At 42.5% G+C, this 15806-nt stretch overlaps 1 protein-coding gene and 1 non-coding gene across 6 annotated transcripts in view; one reads left to right on the forward strand and one right to left on the reverse strand.

Moving 5' to 3' along the window:
• Positions 1–15806, forward strand: part of LOC117896626 (rho GTPase-activating protein gacF) — a 45511-nt gene that overhangs the window by 27972 nt on the left and 1733 nt on the right. For 2 of the 5 annotated variants that reach the window (XM_034805063.1, XM_034805066.1), the window contains exons 3-4: positions 11276–11379; positions 14343–15658. In XM_034805063.1, coding sequence (XP_034660954.1) covers positions 11276–11379; positions 14343–15658 — 1420 coding nt within the window. The remainder of the gene's footprint in view (positions 1–11275; positions 11380–14342; positions 15659–15806) is intronic. The other 3 variants (XM_034805065.1, XM_034805067.1, XM_034805068.1) reach the window with 2 other exon arrangements.
• Positions 8883–8956, reverse strand: Trnat-agu. Its single transcript has one exon. It is a non-coding gene; the product is annotated as a tRNA-Thr (tRNA).

Here is a 15806-nt window from a genome sequence, read left to right on the forward strand (position 1 = left end):
ATGATTCGCCTGGCATTGCCCAAAAGAGTTATGTGATCGATGCATGAACGCGGTCATTGGGGCAAGTGCGTGAACAGAAAGCATTTTGCTGGCTGGGAAACCTCTCTCCTTCAATCAATCAAAAGCAGAGATCTGCTAACAAGCGCGCAAAGAGTAGTCTGCTGTGTGTGTGGGATCCACGCTCTCTTGGGGTGCTTATCTCTCGAGTGCTGTACGGCAGTTTCCGCCTACAGTTCCGTCAAATGAAAAGCCATAAAATTAATGAGCGTCCCCATAAAATGCACTCGAGTGTGGGACAGAGCAGAACAGATCCGAACAGAGGGAAAACTGTCGCACAGTAGCCGCAGACTTCAAGACACTCGCAGTTTGTAACGTATCTGAGGGATTGCCACTACCACTCATAATTTGTAATGCTTCTTTGGTACGTAGCGCCTTTTGTTTCATGTTAATCCATTGCATTATTTACGCATTTCAATTCTCTGATTTATGCAATGCTTTAGTCCATCTCTATATGGTAGCTGTATCTATATCTTTATCTGTTGCTGCCAGCGCAAACAAACAGAAAAACTGTCTGAAGTCATGGCCTACAAAGTCTAGCGCAAATTATGGCATTGTTTTGGGGCAGGCGCAGGCATCTCTCAGGTGTAGAAAAAGTGTTCTATTAGGCAACATTGTTGCAACAGCAGCAGCAGCAGCAGATGTACAAAGAAAATTACACAAAATAAATAGACTAAAGCGAGAGAGTGCATCTTCGAGTTGCTCTTTGAATGATTTTTGTGATTTAAAGATCACATTTCGAATGGAATTTTTAGCTTCTCAAAAACTGGTAGCCTTGTAGCCACGTCTTTCAGTTGGCTCGTTTAACGTTGCAATTCACACATGAACATGAAATCAGAGCACGCATAAACTAGCACCCAAAACATTGCATTTGCCACACTTTGGGGCACGGCACACACCAGGAAAGTGGTTAGATGAGATAAGACAGCGTAAAGATACAAATACCAGACAGGCAGATTGGGTAGATGGCTGGATACTCAACCACTTTATAGCCCACTTAGCCAAAAGGAGAGAGAGCCAAGATCTTCATCTGGTTCATTCAATATCATTGAAGGAATCATCTCAGCCAAACACATCAATGGGGGGAAAATGGGGTTATTAACCCCAGCCACGGGTTTTGGTTTGTTTTTCGCATTTTCTAGATTTTCCAGCAACATTTTTCTGCGTTTTCCTATGCCGTGATTAATGCCTGTCCGTGCCCGTGCCTTTGCTTGTGGGGGGTGCAACGATCTTTTTTTTTGGTTTCTAAGAAAATATTAATAGCAATGAAAACAATCGAATAGTTTTCTTGTTTTTTGGGGAGTTGTTCGTGTGTGTTCCTCGAATGCCAAGTCAATAAACAGAGGCAACTATCCACAGAGCCAAGCATAACAAAAACCAACGAAAAATCTTCTTTCACCCACAAGAAAAGAAAGAAGAAAGTCGCTGAGCCGCCAATTGGCTGCTGGTCCAACGAGAAAAAAGTGTCGACCATAACAATTTGCATAAATCACAATTACATTGTCTATCGATAAACGTGGATTGTGGCGGAGCAGCAGCGGAGTAACGTATCTGTGGGTAGAGTGGCCTGTATCTGTATCTGAATATCTGTAGATCTGCATCTCTGCATTGCTGAAGTGCCAAACCGAAGTGCTGAAGTTGGCTATGACAAATGTTCGAACAGAGGCGGGCTCTGGCAGTGTGCCAGACATTGTTAAACGTTCGAACAAAAGGCTGTGTCTGCGGCTCTCTTGTCTCTTGTCTCTTGTCTCTGTGGCTCTGTTGCTCTCTGTTCCTGTCAAACTAGGCGGCTGAAGTCGCGTGCTGCTGCCTGCTGCCTGTCGCCTGTGCAGGTGGTCCATTCACACAGCTAAACGGCAAAACTGGATGTGTCTGACAACAATGCAATTTGTGTCTATAATTACAGAAATTGAACAGCTTTGGCCGAAAAAAAGAAAACACTTGGGCAACCAGCAGTCAAGGCAAATAATGAATGAAGCTAGGAATATTTTATGGTGCGACTTTGACGGCTCAAAAACAGAGTCCAAAAAATATTCAAATATCTTTAAATAGTTTAACACATCATAAAGATTTTCTCAGTGTTGTTTGATACGTTAGAGAGGCGTTTAATGCATTTGCTGATCGAATGATCGCCTGGCAAGCGACAATAAAATGTAGCAAGCATAAGCCAAGGAGTAGCTTTTGGATTTGTATCTGTGGAATAGCTATGTATAGCTATGAGTGGAACTAGAGCATCACTTTCACTCTTCAAACATTTATACACACTTATACATACATACATATATTTTTATTGATGGTTCTTTTAATGACTTGTAAAACATTCGTCTGACACAATGTCTCTATTTAGATTTAAGACATTTTCCAACTCAACTCAGTAATAATATTCCCTTTCGATGATTATCTAATTAATGAACATTTAAGCGCAGTTTAAATTTTGTGTGTGTTTTTGATTTTTCCCAGAATAATTTCTCATGAAGATTGACATGGACAATAAAAATTAAGTGCCGAGTGGTCAATAATTTCTGTATTTTGTATGCCGTAATCCGATAGTTATTGGGGTTCTGGGGCTCATGGAGTAACTCAATATTTTCTTCATTCAAAAGATACTTCTTCTTCGTTCTACGAATAGACAGCCTTGAGATTGTCTGATATATGGATCTGGTCTATAACTTATGCCACGGATGAGGTAACATTTTCCGCTGTTTGAGTTAAAAATTTAACTGCTCAAGAGGCAACAGGCACCCAGTCTGACAGCGTCTGGCGTCAGGTCTGTTTATCACATTTGCCAGCTACTTGCAGTTTTGTATCTTGCAGATACACACATCCATCCAGCCACATCCCCACGTACATACGTCAGTCAGGGTGTGAAGTGCGAATTACTGAGGGGCAACAGCAACAACAATTTGCATTTGCGTTCAATGAGCCACTGACCTAAGTCAATATATTTTGCATTGTGTGGGGCAGCCAAATGTATCTGTATAAGTGACTAGGGGCCCAAAGCTGTAGCTGTTTCTGTTGCCTTAGCTGTATTTGTATATGTAGCTCGTAGCTGTAGCGTTTGAGTGCCACTCGTTCAGTTACTCACTCTCCCCGATAATTATGACGTTTTTTCGCATGGTGTTTCGTTTGTGTGTGTGTGCTGTCTACATAGGTGCTTCCCCCACAGAAAGATGCACAGATCGAAAGGTTACATACACTTTTTGGGAACTTTTTAATGAGGTAGAGGTTTGTGGGGAAGTTAAACAGGATGAGGACTTGATAAGAGGAGTAAAAGTATCTTTAAGCTTGCATTTTTGCAAGTAAATGGTAAATTTGAATTGAATATATGAATTTATACAAGAATTGAATTGACGCTGCTCAAAGTATAAATGAAATAGGGTTCTAGTTACATTAACTTTTGGTAGTCAGGTAGAATGCATTCAAATTAGATTATATTCAATTTAAACTTCAACTGTGAGTGCTCAAAATACTCAAATGATTGCTATAAGCTATAAAAATCCACTTAGAATACCTTCCTAATTATCCCATTAAAGGCTAAAACATCTCCAGTACCCAAAGCTACAATAAATAACTTATTATCTCCTTTTGATTTCCTTCTCTCTTTTGCACCCCACAAACCCCTTATAAACATCACATTACCCTTACTTTCATAGGGTACAGCCACAAAAAACTGTAACGAAACGCCTGTCGATGTTAGGCAGGCGATAAGCAAAGTAGATCTGTCGTCTGCACTGCACTGGCGGCTTCAATTGCATTTTATGCGGCGCTGTTCGGCTCAGTCGCGATTTTGCTTTTTGCAGATACTGAGACTCGTACTCGCATGGCTGTTGTTGCTTTTGTTGCTGCTAATTTATTTGCAACATTTGCTGTTTACTGTGAATTAATTGCAAATGCCACTAAGCGCACTCTGCACTATTTACGCCCCACACAACACAGCTACAACAGCAACAGCCACAGCTACAGATACAGATACATTTACATATCTGATAGATAGGCGGGCACTGGCGGCGCGTCGCGCATGTGGTATTACACTTTCGTGGCGCGATAGTGCACATACCATTGCACGTGTGCTATCTGGATCACCGCCAATGTATCAACATTTGAGAAAGCATTACATTGGCGCTCTTCCAGGCTGCAGAAAAAGCTACCAGGTGCAGCGGCACACGTGGAGCGACATGAAGATGGTTGCTAAAATATGTCTTATCGGGAGGGAGCTGCCTCTCCCTTTCTGGCTACCATTTCAAGTTGTTCATTTGATTAACTAATTGAAATGTTCTATTTCCCATGCCAAATGTCTCTTTGGAGTGTCTTTTGCTTGACAAGAGCTAAAAATACCCCAAATGTCACTGTGGCAATCTGTCCCTTTGCCCATTCTTTCCCTATCCCTTTGCCTTTTTTGTGTTCGGATGTTGACAGGGCGACAGTTTGGCTGTGGCCGCCACACATACACATTTGTTACGCTCCAGATTCCGATAATTTCCGTAAATATATTTTCGGGTAAATGCATAATATGTATGTCAACGAGGCGTCACAAAACCAATGCCCCTCCAGCCAGCGTCCCACCACAAATGTCTTTTGAACTTTGACTGCGGGGCGCTTAATTTATTTGGTCATGCCTCGCTGAGGAGAAGTAAACTTTTTCGCTAGGGAGCTATTAGGAGACACGAAACTGCTCTCTCTCTCCCTCTATCGAACATAATAAAAACTAGAAACCATTGACACTACACCACAAGATCATCATTCCCAGTCCATTCCTAGCCCGCATCTGTCGCCTCTCAAAGTCATTTTAAATGCCGCCAGTCTGCACATGCTAAAAATGTTTTATGGACTTCTGTTTTTTATTTCTTTTTTTGTCGTAGCCAGGCAAAAAAATGCCGTCTAACCAGAGTCAAAGTCGTTGACAGGCAGAGCAACATTGGGGGGCTGCCAGGGGGCCTGGGATCTTGCGGTCTTTGGGGCCCAACGGTTAACATTTTGACAACCGGCGAGGGGCTTTGACAGAGCAACAAATAATATATTTACACTTTATAACAGTTTAAGTCTTGTAGTCATTTTTACTCCTTAGTTGTTCATGACTGTAATTAAGAGTTTTGGCCATAAATTACACACGCGGAATATTTATGGCTAATTGATTTGCACAAAATATTTGTTGATTATTCTGGGGCTAAGATGTGTGTTAGAATTCTGCAAAACACTGCCGTTGATTAACGCAGAACAATGGCAGTCGCTTGTCTCTCTGTTGGGGGGGAGTATCTTCTCTCTATGGGAGTGCATAGCCCTTATCTGTATCTCTCTTGGCGACAATGTTGACAATTTTTTCCCACTCTGCTTGTGGCACAGAAAAAATTGCAAATGCAATCAGCAGGCGAGCTTTAGTCGTCTAAAATTTATGATCGACTTAATGTCGCAGGCAAATATTTGGCACAGAGGTCAGAGATCTAAGGCATAAACAGATACTAGTACGTGCCACGTTGCATGCTGGAGGGTCTCTCTTTGAGAGTGTGTGACCATGAAATGGAGGGGGTATGGCAGTCTATAAGGTCTTTGGTGAGATCTGTTTAATGGCAGAATTTCAGGAAGTGTTGGATGGTTGGAAGGATATCATTAGGGAAGTGGAGCTTTGAGAGCGAACGATTCTAAAAACTAGAAGATCAGAAGGAAGCTCTTTGGATCGAGGATAGCAGATGATCTTCAATGAACAAGCAAGATCCCCGTAAACTCTCCATTTGTCCATATCCCTGTCGTATTTATGACTTATCCACTGATCAATAATTTTAAGATTCGATCTCCCCTATCTCCCATCAATGATCAATGGAAACTCTAATGGCAAGTCAACCAAAATGACTCAACACCTGCCAAAGCGCCGGGTATCTGTATCTCTGCCACAACTCATAGGCAAAAGCCCCACTTTTTATAAAGACCTGTTGTTGTTTCGATTCTGGCTAGATGCATGGCAGTATGGCATTTGCTGGAGTAGGGTAAAAGCTAAAACGGCAGGAGGCATGCGGCAAGCGGCATGCAGCATGCGGCATAAGAGACGCTGTCGCAGACGCAGCCACAGACGACGCCACTTGTCTTGTCGTGTCTCAAATTAATTAAAGACTCATCTACATATTTCATTTCCACTCCAACTGGTTGTTTAGTGGACAAGAAAAAGCCGCAACAACCAGCTAAGAAAATGCGGAAAACACTTGGAGAAAAGAGCGCTGCACACAGGTTAAAGAAGGAGGGCGGCGTGTGTGGGAAAGGGGCAACATCTCACTGCGGGAATCTCCACCCAAAATTGGCCTGTCACTGCTGATGCTGCTGCTGTGGAGGCGTGGCTGCGGTTTCTATTATAAATTCACAAAGCGTTTTACAGTTTTTAACATCTTTCTTAACATCAGTTTCTCGTTTTTTTCTTCAAAACATAATTTTGGACATTTTCAAACATAATTTTCAACATTTTTCCCCCATCATTTGTTTGTTTTACAATTTTACATTTGTGTGCCTGTTTTTCTTAGCCTTGTATTAATTTGTAAGAATTTGATTTCGTTTTATTTTAAGGCCATAAACTTTCACTGGAAAAAGTTTCAACGGCTAATCGGCTTTTGACTTGGTCTGCTGCTTTGGTGGGCCACTCGAATGGGCCACTGCCCATACTTTACACATTATTAGTCTAATTTAATCAAATGAAGGCATTCCCAATAAGCCGATTCATTTTTCATTAATGAATTGGGTCCGCAGTGAGAGATCTTAGAGTGGAGATATCCCCTGTCTGGGAAACGGTAGCATAGATAGGACCATTCCATTTGTCTGTCGAGAGAAAGCCACAGAATATCCATCCACATCCACACACGTGTGGCATGTTGGAATTTTCAGGCACTCATCCACACAGATTTCATTTAGCAGATATGACAATATTTTCCATTATTATAAGCCAAATGCAACGATGTGGGAAATCCCTTAGCTTGTGGGCGTTCTTTTTTTGTTAGGGGTAAACAACCCCTCGGGGCAGACACAGAAAAATCTCATCAGCTGTCAAGACGTTTGTAATTTATTTATTTGCGCATTTTCGCATTATGCTTTTATCGGAAATTGGCCAATAAGGTTTTCGGTTGCAGGATATCCGTTGTCAACCCCCCTCGAATAAAATGCATTTCGATTGCCCAAAAAAAAACACACATACATATAAAGATACAATGGAGAGAGCGAGAGCGGAAGAGGGTGCGAGGTTTAGCCAACTGTGAATTGAATTTTGCCACACTCACAGATTGTGATTGTGTTTGAGTGTTTGAAAGGGTGTTAGTATGAGATGCGAATACCTGGATCGAAATTGCAATTTCTCCAACGAACCATGAAAATGCTGTTGCCACACACAAATTTAGGGTGAGAAGTGCTGCCCTCGGTGGCGGCTTTCACAAACATTTACATAAGTAGCTTTGATTAAATAAGAAAAATTTCGAGGAAGAGGAACCTGCAAATGCTAAATAGATCTGCTTATCGTATCGTAGCACCGCCCACGGTTTGATTTATTGCCACGCAGAAGGCTGCAGGAAGGCCTCAAGATTTATAGCCTCCAAATGACAACTCAATAAATTGGCTACTAATTGGCCTTTAATAGACTGACGACTGACTGACTGACTGTTAACTCTTCAGCAATCTCTGGGGGACATATGCTGAGTCTCTGTTTTGGGCTCCACAATTGATTGATATGCTCGCACTCTAATTCAAATCAAATTGTCAAAATACGCTGCCCACGACCATAAATTAGAGACCACAAAGGCCACAAAGAGAAAAACATACACCACAAAAGACGGCGTGGCACAGTAGTGGCTGAGAGTCCGAACAAAAGCATAAAATATCTTGCAAGAGGGATCGAGAGAAAAGAGATGTTCCCAGAGATATCTTTTTTATGGGCTGTATGCATAGCATTCCCGAGTATTATGTTAAATAACGACAAAAGTGATCGTAAATTTTCATAAACTGTCATGCCAAAACGTCACACTTTTTTTTGTTAAGCTTGTAAGCATAATTAAAAATATAATAAAAATGCTTTTCATATACATTTATGGATATACCGATTATATTTTATTCCTTTTCGTTGTCAGTCTTTTGGCCCGGTACATAAATTGGATAAAAATTAAGGTCTCATTTGCATTTATAAGAATATGTAAGTCCCTCCATCCCTCACTCCTTTAACAGTTATCAAAGGAACCCCATACCACATGGCATAGGAACGAGCCATCCATCCGTGGCACATAACTCAATCGAGCACCTCTCCAAAAACTTTGAATCTTTGACAGGCATATTTTTTGACATTTTAATTATTGTCAGAGCGTGACATTCATTTGGACAGCGGGGTCTTTTTCCCTCTCTCTCGCCTACTTCGAAGCGGACTACGTGCTTAATATGTGGGTAATTTAAAGCAGCTCAGAAGCGTGCCAGGAATTTATATACGATCCGAAGTGCTCGTTTATTGGTCGTACTTTGGATTTCCCATTGGTTGGTTCAATGAACTGCAGTCCGCATTTGATTGAACTGCCACTCGACACATTGATTGATCAATAAAAGATCATTTGATTATCATTATGCATGTATTTCACACCTTACGTTATTGTACGAGTCGGATAATAATGGCCTGAGCAAATGGGAAGCACTTATATGACTGTTAGGTGAAAATTATACGAGCTTAATGGCAAATACACTTATTTCCTTCATCGCAAATATCTAATGAAAATCAACAACTGTTTTCCTATAATTATAGGAAACCTTATCCAAAATACCAATACAATACAGAAATAGAAAAAAAAAGAAAAAATAAATACAATGCCCTTCTCAGGCATAGGCCCCGGCGAGATTCGAACTCACGATCTCCTGTTTACTAGACAGGCGCTTTAACCAACTAAGCCACGGCGCCACATGCGAACATTTACGCCAAAGTTCTATGTTATGCTGAGAGCGCACACACAGACAACCACTCTCTTTGCTTTTTCTGTTCTCTCAGACTCAATGGAAATGTTTCCCACAAGAATAAATATAAGTAATTCTTTTTTGAAACAATTTAATACGCCAAAAGTTGTCGCTGATATGTATCTCAAAAGATAAAAAAGAAAAAAATTACGTTTTGTTAACTCGAGTAAAACAAATCGTTTTTTAAATGAGTCGAAAAGAGTCGCAGCGCATCCCACGACCAGCACGAAGCAAGTGAAATGCAACACCACATGGTTATTACGGGGGGCATTCGGGGCTGGGGGACGGACAGCAGCAACAGCGACAGCTCCACCAAAGTGAAAGGCTGTCACTGGTCGGGCTGCCGCCCCTGCTCCACCAACGCCTCCACCCCTTTGTTTTTAACAAATGAACTGACGCGCTTAGCATGTCATTTGTTTAGTACGTCTATTTTTTTGTTGATACCCTATTGGCCAGAGGGTAATATGAGTTATAGAGAATTTCCTAGCGTGCATAGAAGAGATATCTAGACGCGAAGAATGATGGTGGGAGACGGGGAAGCTCTACGCCGGTTCATATGTATGTACGGACAAACGTACAAACGGGAACAATTACTCATGTCAATGGGAATTTCTTTTGGTAGGGAGGGAAATTATAAATCTATCGTATAAACGGGAACGGAACGAAATGAAGAGGAAGGGAACAACGGGAACATAGTCTTCTTTGTTGTTGTTGTTTTTGCTAACTTTACAATTTCCGTATTGTAAAAGAACAGGCATTGGAGAGAAATGTGGAGAAATTCTGGCCCAAGAGGAAGAGTGATGTTCCGAGTGTGAAAGCTAAGGGAAAGGGGCGTGTAAATAAAAACGCATGCCTTTTACTGTTTGTGGCCGGGGAGTTGCAGTTGCAGTTGCAGATACGGTAGTGGTATACGGTATACCCATATGGGCCATAAATTGCATGGGCCTATTGACAGCAGTATTTTATGATATTTGCCTGCGCCGCCATAGCGTCTGTCTGTTTATCTCCCTGGCACAGTTTCCACACAAAAGTGAACTCTGGGGAAAAAGAGAGAGGGAGAAATGAGATAATTCCTGGGCATTGCATCACTTAAAGAGTTCAATGAGAAAAAACGTTTGATTCAAAGAGTTGCAAATACATATATACATACACACATAAATGTGTATGTATATGTATGTACATATGTACATAAATACATACATAAGCATACATATTTCTATAAATAGCACTTTCATCTTTTATGATACAGTACTTCTAAAACTGTCATTAAAATATATTGTGTATGTACATTTTAGCTGGTTAATAAATGCATTCCCATCATCATATCATATCATATCATGATCGCATCCCAAAAATTGTTTCCTCTCCATAAACAATTTTTCCATATTTTCCTCACTCAAGTGGCCACTCCACTTGAATTGGAGCCCTTCGTCCGCGTTAGATGTTCGATTATGTGTGTTCCGGGATTTCTGCGGGGTATCCAGAATCTCTAATAATAATTTTTATTATGAACCTCGGGAAATTCTTTTGCCGCTTTTGAAGCCAGCAGCTGGCTAAGATTTCCCATTTTCTATGGATATTGCTCCCGTAACAAGCTGCGATATTTATAAATTGATGTTTATTATGCACACAAAGTGCATAAAGTTCATTGAACGACCGAACACACTCCAAAACAGCACAAAAGAGCTGCAAGAGCTACACAAGTGCTGACACACTTTGGCCGTCAGGCCGCCACAGCCACAGTGCCAACTGACAAAGAGGCAGGCGGTCCTCCATGGCTGCTGCTGGGGGACCGACCAGCCGACCACACAAGTGGTTTGACCTTAAAACATGTTGAACTTGAATTTTTTCGGTGTATGTCTGCCTGCCTGCCTGTGTGTATTTTTTCATATGATTGCAAGACTTCAAGTGCAAGGCGGCAATTTCAATTAACCCGAAGAAATGATCTTTACATAATTTATGTCCACTTTCTGGGCATCTTTCGATTGGGTTGACAAATGTGGAATCTATGATTAAGTGTATCGCAGCTGGAACTTCTTAAAATGGTTTATATTACATTTTTGTTGTATGTTTTTAAGGCGAACTTTTAAGTCTTTTCTGGTTCCGACAACTCTTCCAGGTGTTTGGGGCGACATGCAATTAACAACTCGCTGGGTGTGTTGGGCCCTTTGGGGAAACTGACATCCTGACACTCTGCTTTTTGTGGGTCAGACTGTGATTGATAATTAATTAATCTGAGACTTTCTCTGCCTGTCTTTATTTGCAGCGATTCTCCAGCGCTCCACTGTGGATGTGGGACGCATTAAGCTGCAGAGTGTGGCCACATGCCTGTACCTGTGCATGGATGCCTGTGGCTCTGTCTATGGCTCGGTAAGTAAGCTAAACATTACACCAACCTAATACGATATATGTACATATATTCCTGAAATAACTGATACCAACTGTTAGAGAGCTAAATCAGTGATTCAGAGGGAGGTATAAATATGGACATCCCTTCACTGAACTTCAATGAGCTGCAATTATTTTTGAAACTACAATTATACGCTCCTTTAGAGATAGCTCTATATTTTACTCTATACTCTCCTCTATTTCCCCCCTACCCAAAAAATAACACAACAAAGCAACTTTTAAAAGATTGAGGCCAACCCCGAGACAAAAACGCACAAAAGAAAGCAAGATCTCGCCCTCTTTGCCAGTCAATAAATAAAAAATTAAATGTGAACAAAAACAAAGCAACACGATCAGGAGCAACAGAGCGGAGAGCAGAGTGGCAAGGAGAACCTTTCTTTCCAAGTGCCAAGTGATATCGGTCGTCCTTTTGGAGGGTCCTTTCTGCCTGGCCACAATTAATGTGACACTTTATCCCGCTGTGACGCTCTCGACTGAACATCGATGCCTTTTTTTGGTCTGGCGCCAGGCAACAATGATTGCATTTCGGTCAACATTAGTTTTTAGTGTTTTTAGTATTTGGTTTTTCTGGTTTTTCGGTTTGAATTTCTTTCATTGCTTTCCGCTGTCGATGTCGCATGGCACTTTGACCTTTTTCGCATTCGAAATAGCAGCGACTGTGCCAATTCTGTCAGCCGAAACGCAGAGTAGGCGCATTCGTTTTGTATCTGTAAGATACTTTGTGGTGTTCTGCTGGGGTGTTGATTGATGCGCTTCACCAGCGTCGGCGGTGCAGCCCTTTGAAGGCGCCCGCCCCGCTAGCATATCTTCGAAAGTTGGTCAAGTGGGCGGCGGCGGCTCTCATTGTTTATTTTGGCGACCCCAGCGTCCGGCCTGCGCCAGCGAAACACATACAGACAGACAAATAATTTACACTTTTTTATTACAACTTTTGGTTGTGATTTACTCTCGAGACTAAGTCTCTTTCTTTTCTTTCCTTTCCTATATTTCTATTAATACAGAATTCACTCTGGCAAATGGATTTGCGACGAGCTCGTGACAACATTTTGTAATAATACTTAAAATATTTTGGGCCACAATCTTGTGACTTTTGGCAGGTGATTTGCCAGCTAATTGAAGTCCCCACCCCTCCGAATGGTTTGCCAATTCATAAATTCTCAGACCCCTCATCCATCCGAGCCCCGACTGAGTCACCAATTAAAATGTTGTTCATATAAATACAGTTTTGGCTTATTAATTTGCATAATTTGTTCTCCGGGCAGACCACACGCTGTTAGGGTTTTTTCTGTTTTCTGTGGAGTCCAATTAATGGGTTGCCCATCGGTGACCAATGAATATGTTGCATCATTATCATGCTTATTGTCCTGTTTAGTGGCGATATCTCACGACCTTTTTGGAACGAGTCACGCGGCGCTGATGATGCTCTAAGAGGTTCCGCTTGTAGGTGTTTTTTCTGTGTATTTTTAATCTAAAGAGAGAGAAAGACCCTTGGCCCTGGCGCCAATAGAGAGGTGTCTTAGAGCTAATGGCTCTCCGGATATCTTTTCGACTTTTCTCCTCTTTTTGTGTGTCTTTTTTCTTTATCAAAGTACAACTTCATTTCCTTTTCCCTTTGGTGTCTGCAAAAATTGTCACTTGCAAGACATTAAAAACTAAAAATAAATCGAAATGCTAGGAAATAACATAAAAGACTGTGCTGTGCCACACAAAGAAATAGTGAAAGAGGAGTGAGTCTTGGGGCAGCCTGCCCCGACAATGTTGTCACATATGTCACAAAAATGTGTCTCGTCGCGGCACGACCTCAACCTCCAACCCAAACTCAAACTCAAAAAGGAAAACACAACTCAAAAACGTTTGTTGATGGCGTCAACATTTTGTCTCTCAATCTTTGGGGTCTGCTCTCCTGTTCGCCTCATTTGATGCCTCATTTCATATCGGATTGGATCGCGTCTCGCTCTTGACTCTTGGCTGATTAATTTCTAAATTTAAGCAGCGACATTTTGCTGGTACCTTTCTCGCCCCTTTGTTTGCCATTTTATTTACGAAACAATTTTAATTGCCTGACAAGCGAATTAATTCAATGTTGTTAATTGAATTTGATCTTCTGCCCGTCTGCCAGTCGTCGGCACATCTCCAAAGGCCATCCTTTCCCTTTTGGTCTTGAAATTTACATTTCTACCTAAAACGGAATGTGAAAATTTCACTCCTTCTTTGTTGGATTTGGAATATTCTATTCGTTTTTTTCGACTGCTGTTTTGTTGTTGTTATCCTTTGTGTGCCGGCGCTGGCTGTCATGTTGCATTCATAAAGTAGAAATGTTTATGGTCTGAGGCCAGGCTATCGATGGCTATCTGGATGGCCAACACCGATAGGGAGCACATCCTGTGATAATGAGCGCATTTATCTCAGTGATTCCACATTCCGATAGACAAAAGAAGAGAATACACACCGCCGCCAGGGACAACTTTTGTGGTGATTCAAATAATGGGTTTCGTTTGAGTAATGATTCCCGTGAATGCGTTGCTTTGAAGTGGCCTTTCATTTGGAGTCAGGAAACCCAAAAGGGTTTAAAAATGGTTCCATTTAGTGAACATGGCTTCTGCAGAAGCCCAAGGAGTTTAGGCTAAGGAGAGTCCAAGAACCATGAAAGATAACTTTCCGATCTTTTTTGAGCACTTTTTGGTCCTTTCGATCAATTTCGATCACCTTTCGATTTCCATTGATACTTTTTGATAGTTTTCAAACCCGTTTTGACAATTTTTCGATCGTTTTCGATATCTTACCGTCATTTTTCGATCAATATATTTAGATATATCTCTCAATTACTTTTACAAGACTCCTTTTTAGTTTTTAGGTTTTGCCTGGCTTTGGTTCTTTCCTTAATTGTACTCCATAATTATTGTAGCCAAATCATTTAATGATAGCTCTCCGATTTGTTGCAGAAAGACTTTACCGACGACTGTGTCTTCAACGAGAACATGGGCCTGCAGAACTACAACACGTACTCCTCCACCTACAACTCGAATCCCCGCAGGGTTTACTATTTGGCCCTGAATCGGCATGGCGAGCCGCGCCGGACACAGATTCCGGCCAGCCGTTCTTTGGGGAAGCTGACCACCTACACGAATGCCATCACGGAGACGGTGCCGCAGGAACGTGTGGAGCAGTTGATAGCCAAGAATTTTGGGGCAAATCGCATCAAGCATGGCGTACGGCAACTCTGTGATACTGGCAAGCCGCTGATTGAACTGATTGATGCGGCAAACTTTAAGAAGCCACCAGAGTGTAGTAGTAGTAGTGGCAGTAGCAGTAATGGAAGTAGCACGAGTGGCAGTGGAAGCAGTGCGAGTGCTGCTACTACTGCTGGTAATAATGGAAGTAGCATTACAGTTCCTGTGCCTGCGGCTAGTGCCGGCAGCCTGATTAGTATTAGTAACAGTAGTCAAAGCGAGAGCGGCCATATTAGCAGTAGCATTAGTACTAGCACTAGTAATAGTACTAGCAATAGTAGTAGCAGTAGCAATATCAATAGCAGTAGTCCCTTGCATCCTCCTCCTGCGCATCTGCATCCGAAGCAGAGCAAAAAGAAGAAACTGCGCAAATGCAAACTCCACGAAAGCGAGGAGCTTCACAATTGCCAAAAGCGACCCGCGGGCGGTGCTGGCGCTGGCGCTGGAGCTCTGAGAAAGCGCGGTCCCAAGGCCCAGCGTTGCAAGGAGCTGCGGGACAAGGCGGCGGCAGAGGGTGGTCCGCCACCCAACTGTGGCAAGAAGAATGGTGCAAAAAAGAGTGGAGCTGAAGCATCCTTGTCCCTGCCCCAGCCCAAGGCCGTCCATCAGCGGCCACGCACGTCCAATGGCCAGGCAGCGGGCGGCAAAAAGAAGCCGCCAAAGGGCGGCAAGCAGCGTGCGATGAGTGCCAAGAAGCAGCAGGCCAGGGGCGCAGCATTGAATAGTGGCAAGCAGCGCAAGCAACGTCCCAGCACCACCACGACGATGGCCACCAGCCTGGTTACTCCCTCGGACATCCACTGGGAGAGCAGCTCGCCGCTGCCGTCAATGGCGCTGAGCGAAACCAGCGATCGCGTGGAACGAAATGTCCGCATGAGCAGCATGGAGGAGGAGCTCGACGAGGACGAGGGATCCCTGGAAGATGCCAGCTACGAGGACGCCACATCCGAGGCGCATGCGCGCAGTGGCAGCGCCGCCGCAGCCAGCGATGATTCGCTGTACTACGATTTGTGAGTTTCCCCTTCCACAATCAAAATTTTTGACTTCTTTCTACCCCTAACTCTCACATTTATTATACACCTAAAAATTGGAACTAAAAACAAACTTTTCTTAAAATTTAAAACTAAAAATTTTCTAAATTTTATTACAAACCTTTAA

This window comes from Drosophila subobscura, chromosome O (genome assembly GCF_008121235.1).
Source record: "Drosophila subobscura isolate 14011-0131.10 chromosome O, UCBerk_Dsub_1.0, whole genome shotgun sequence".
Lineage (NCBI taxonomy): Eukaryota > Metazoa > Arthropoda > Insecta > Diptera > Drosophilidae > Drosophila > Drosophila subobscura.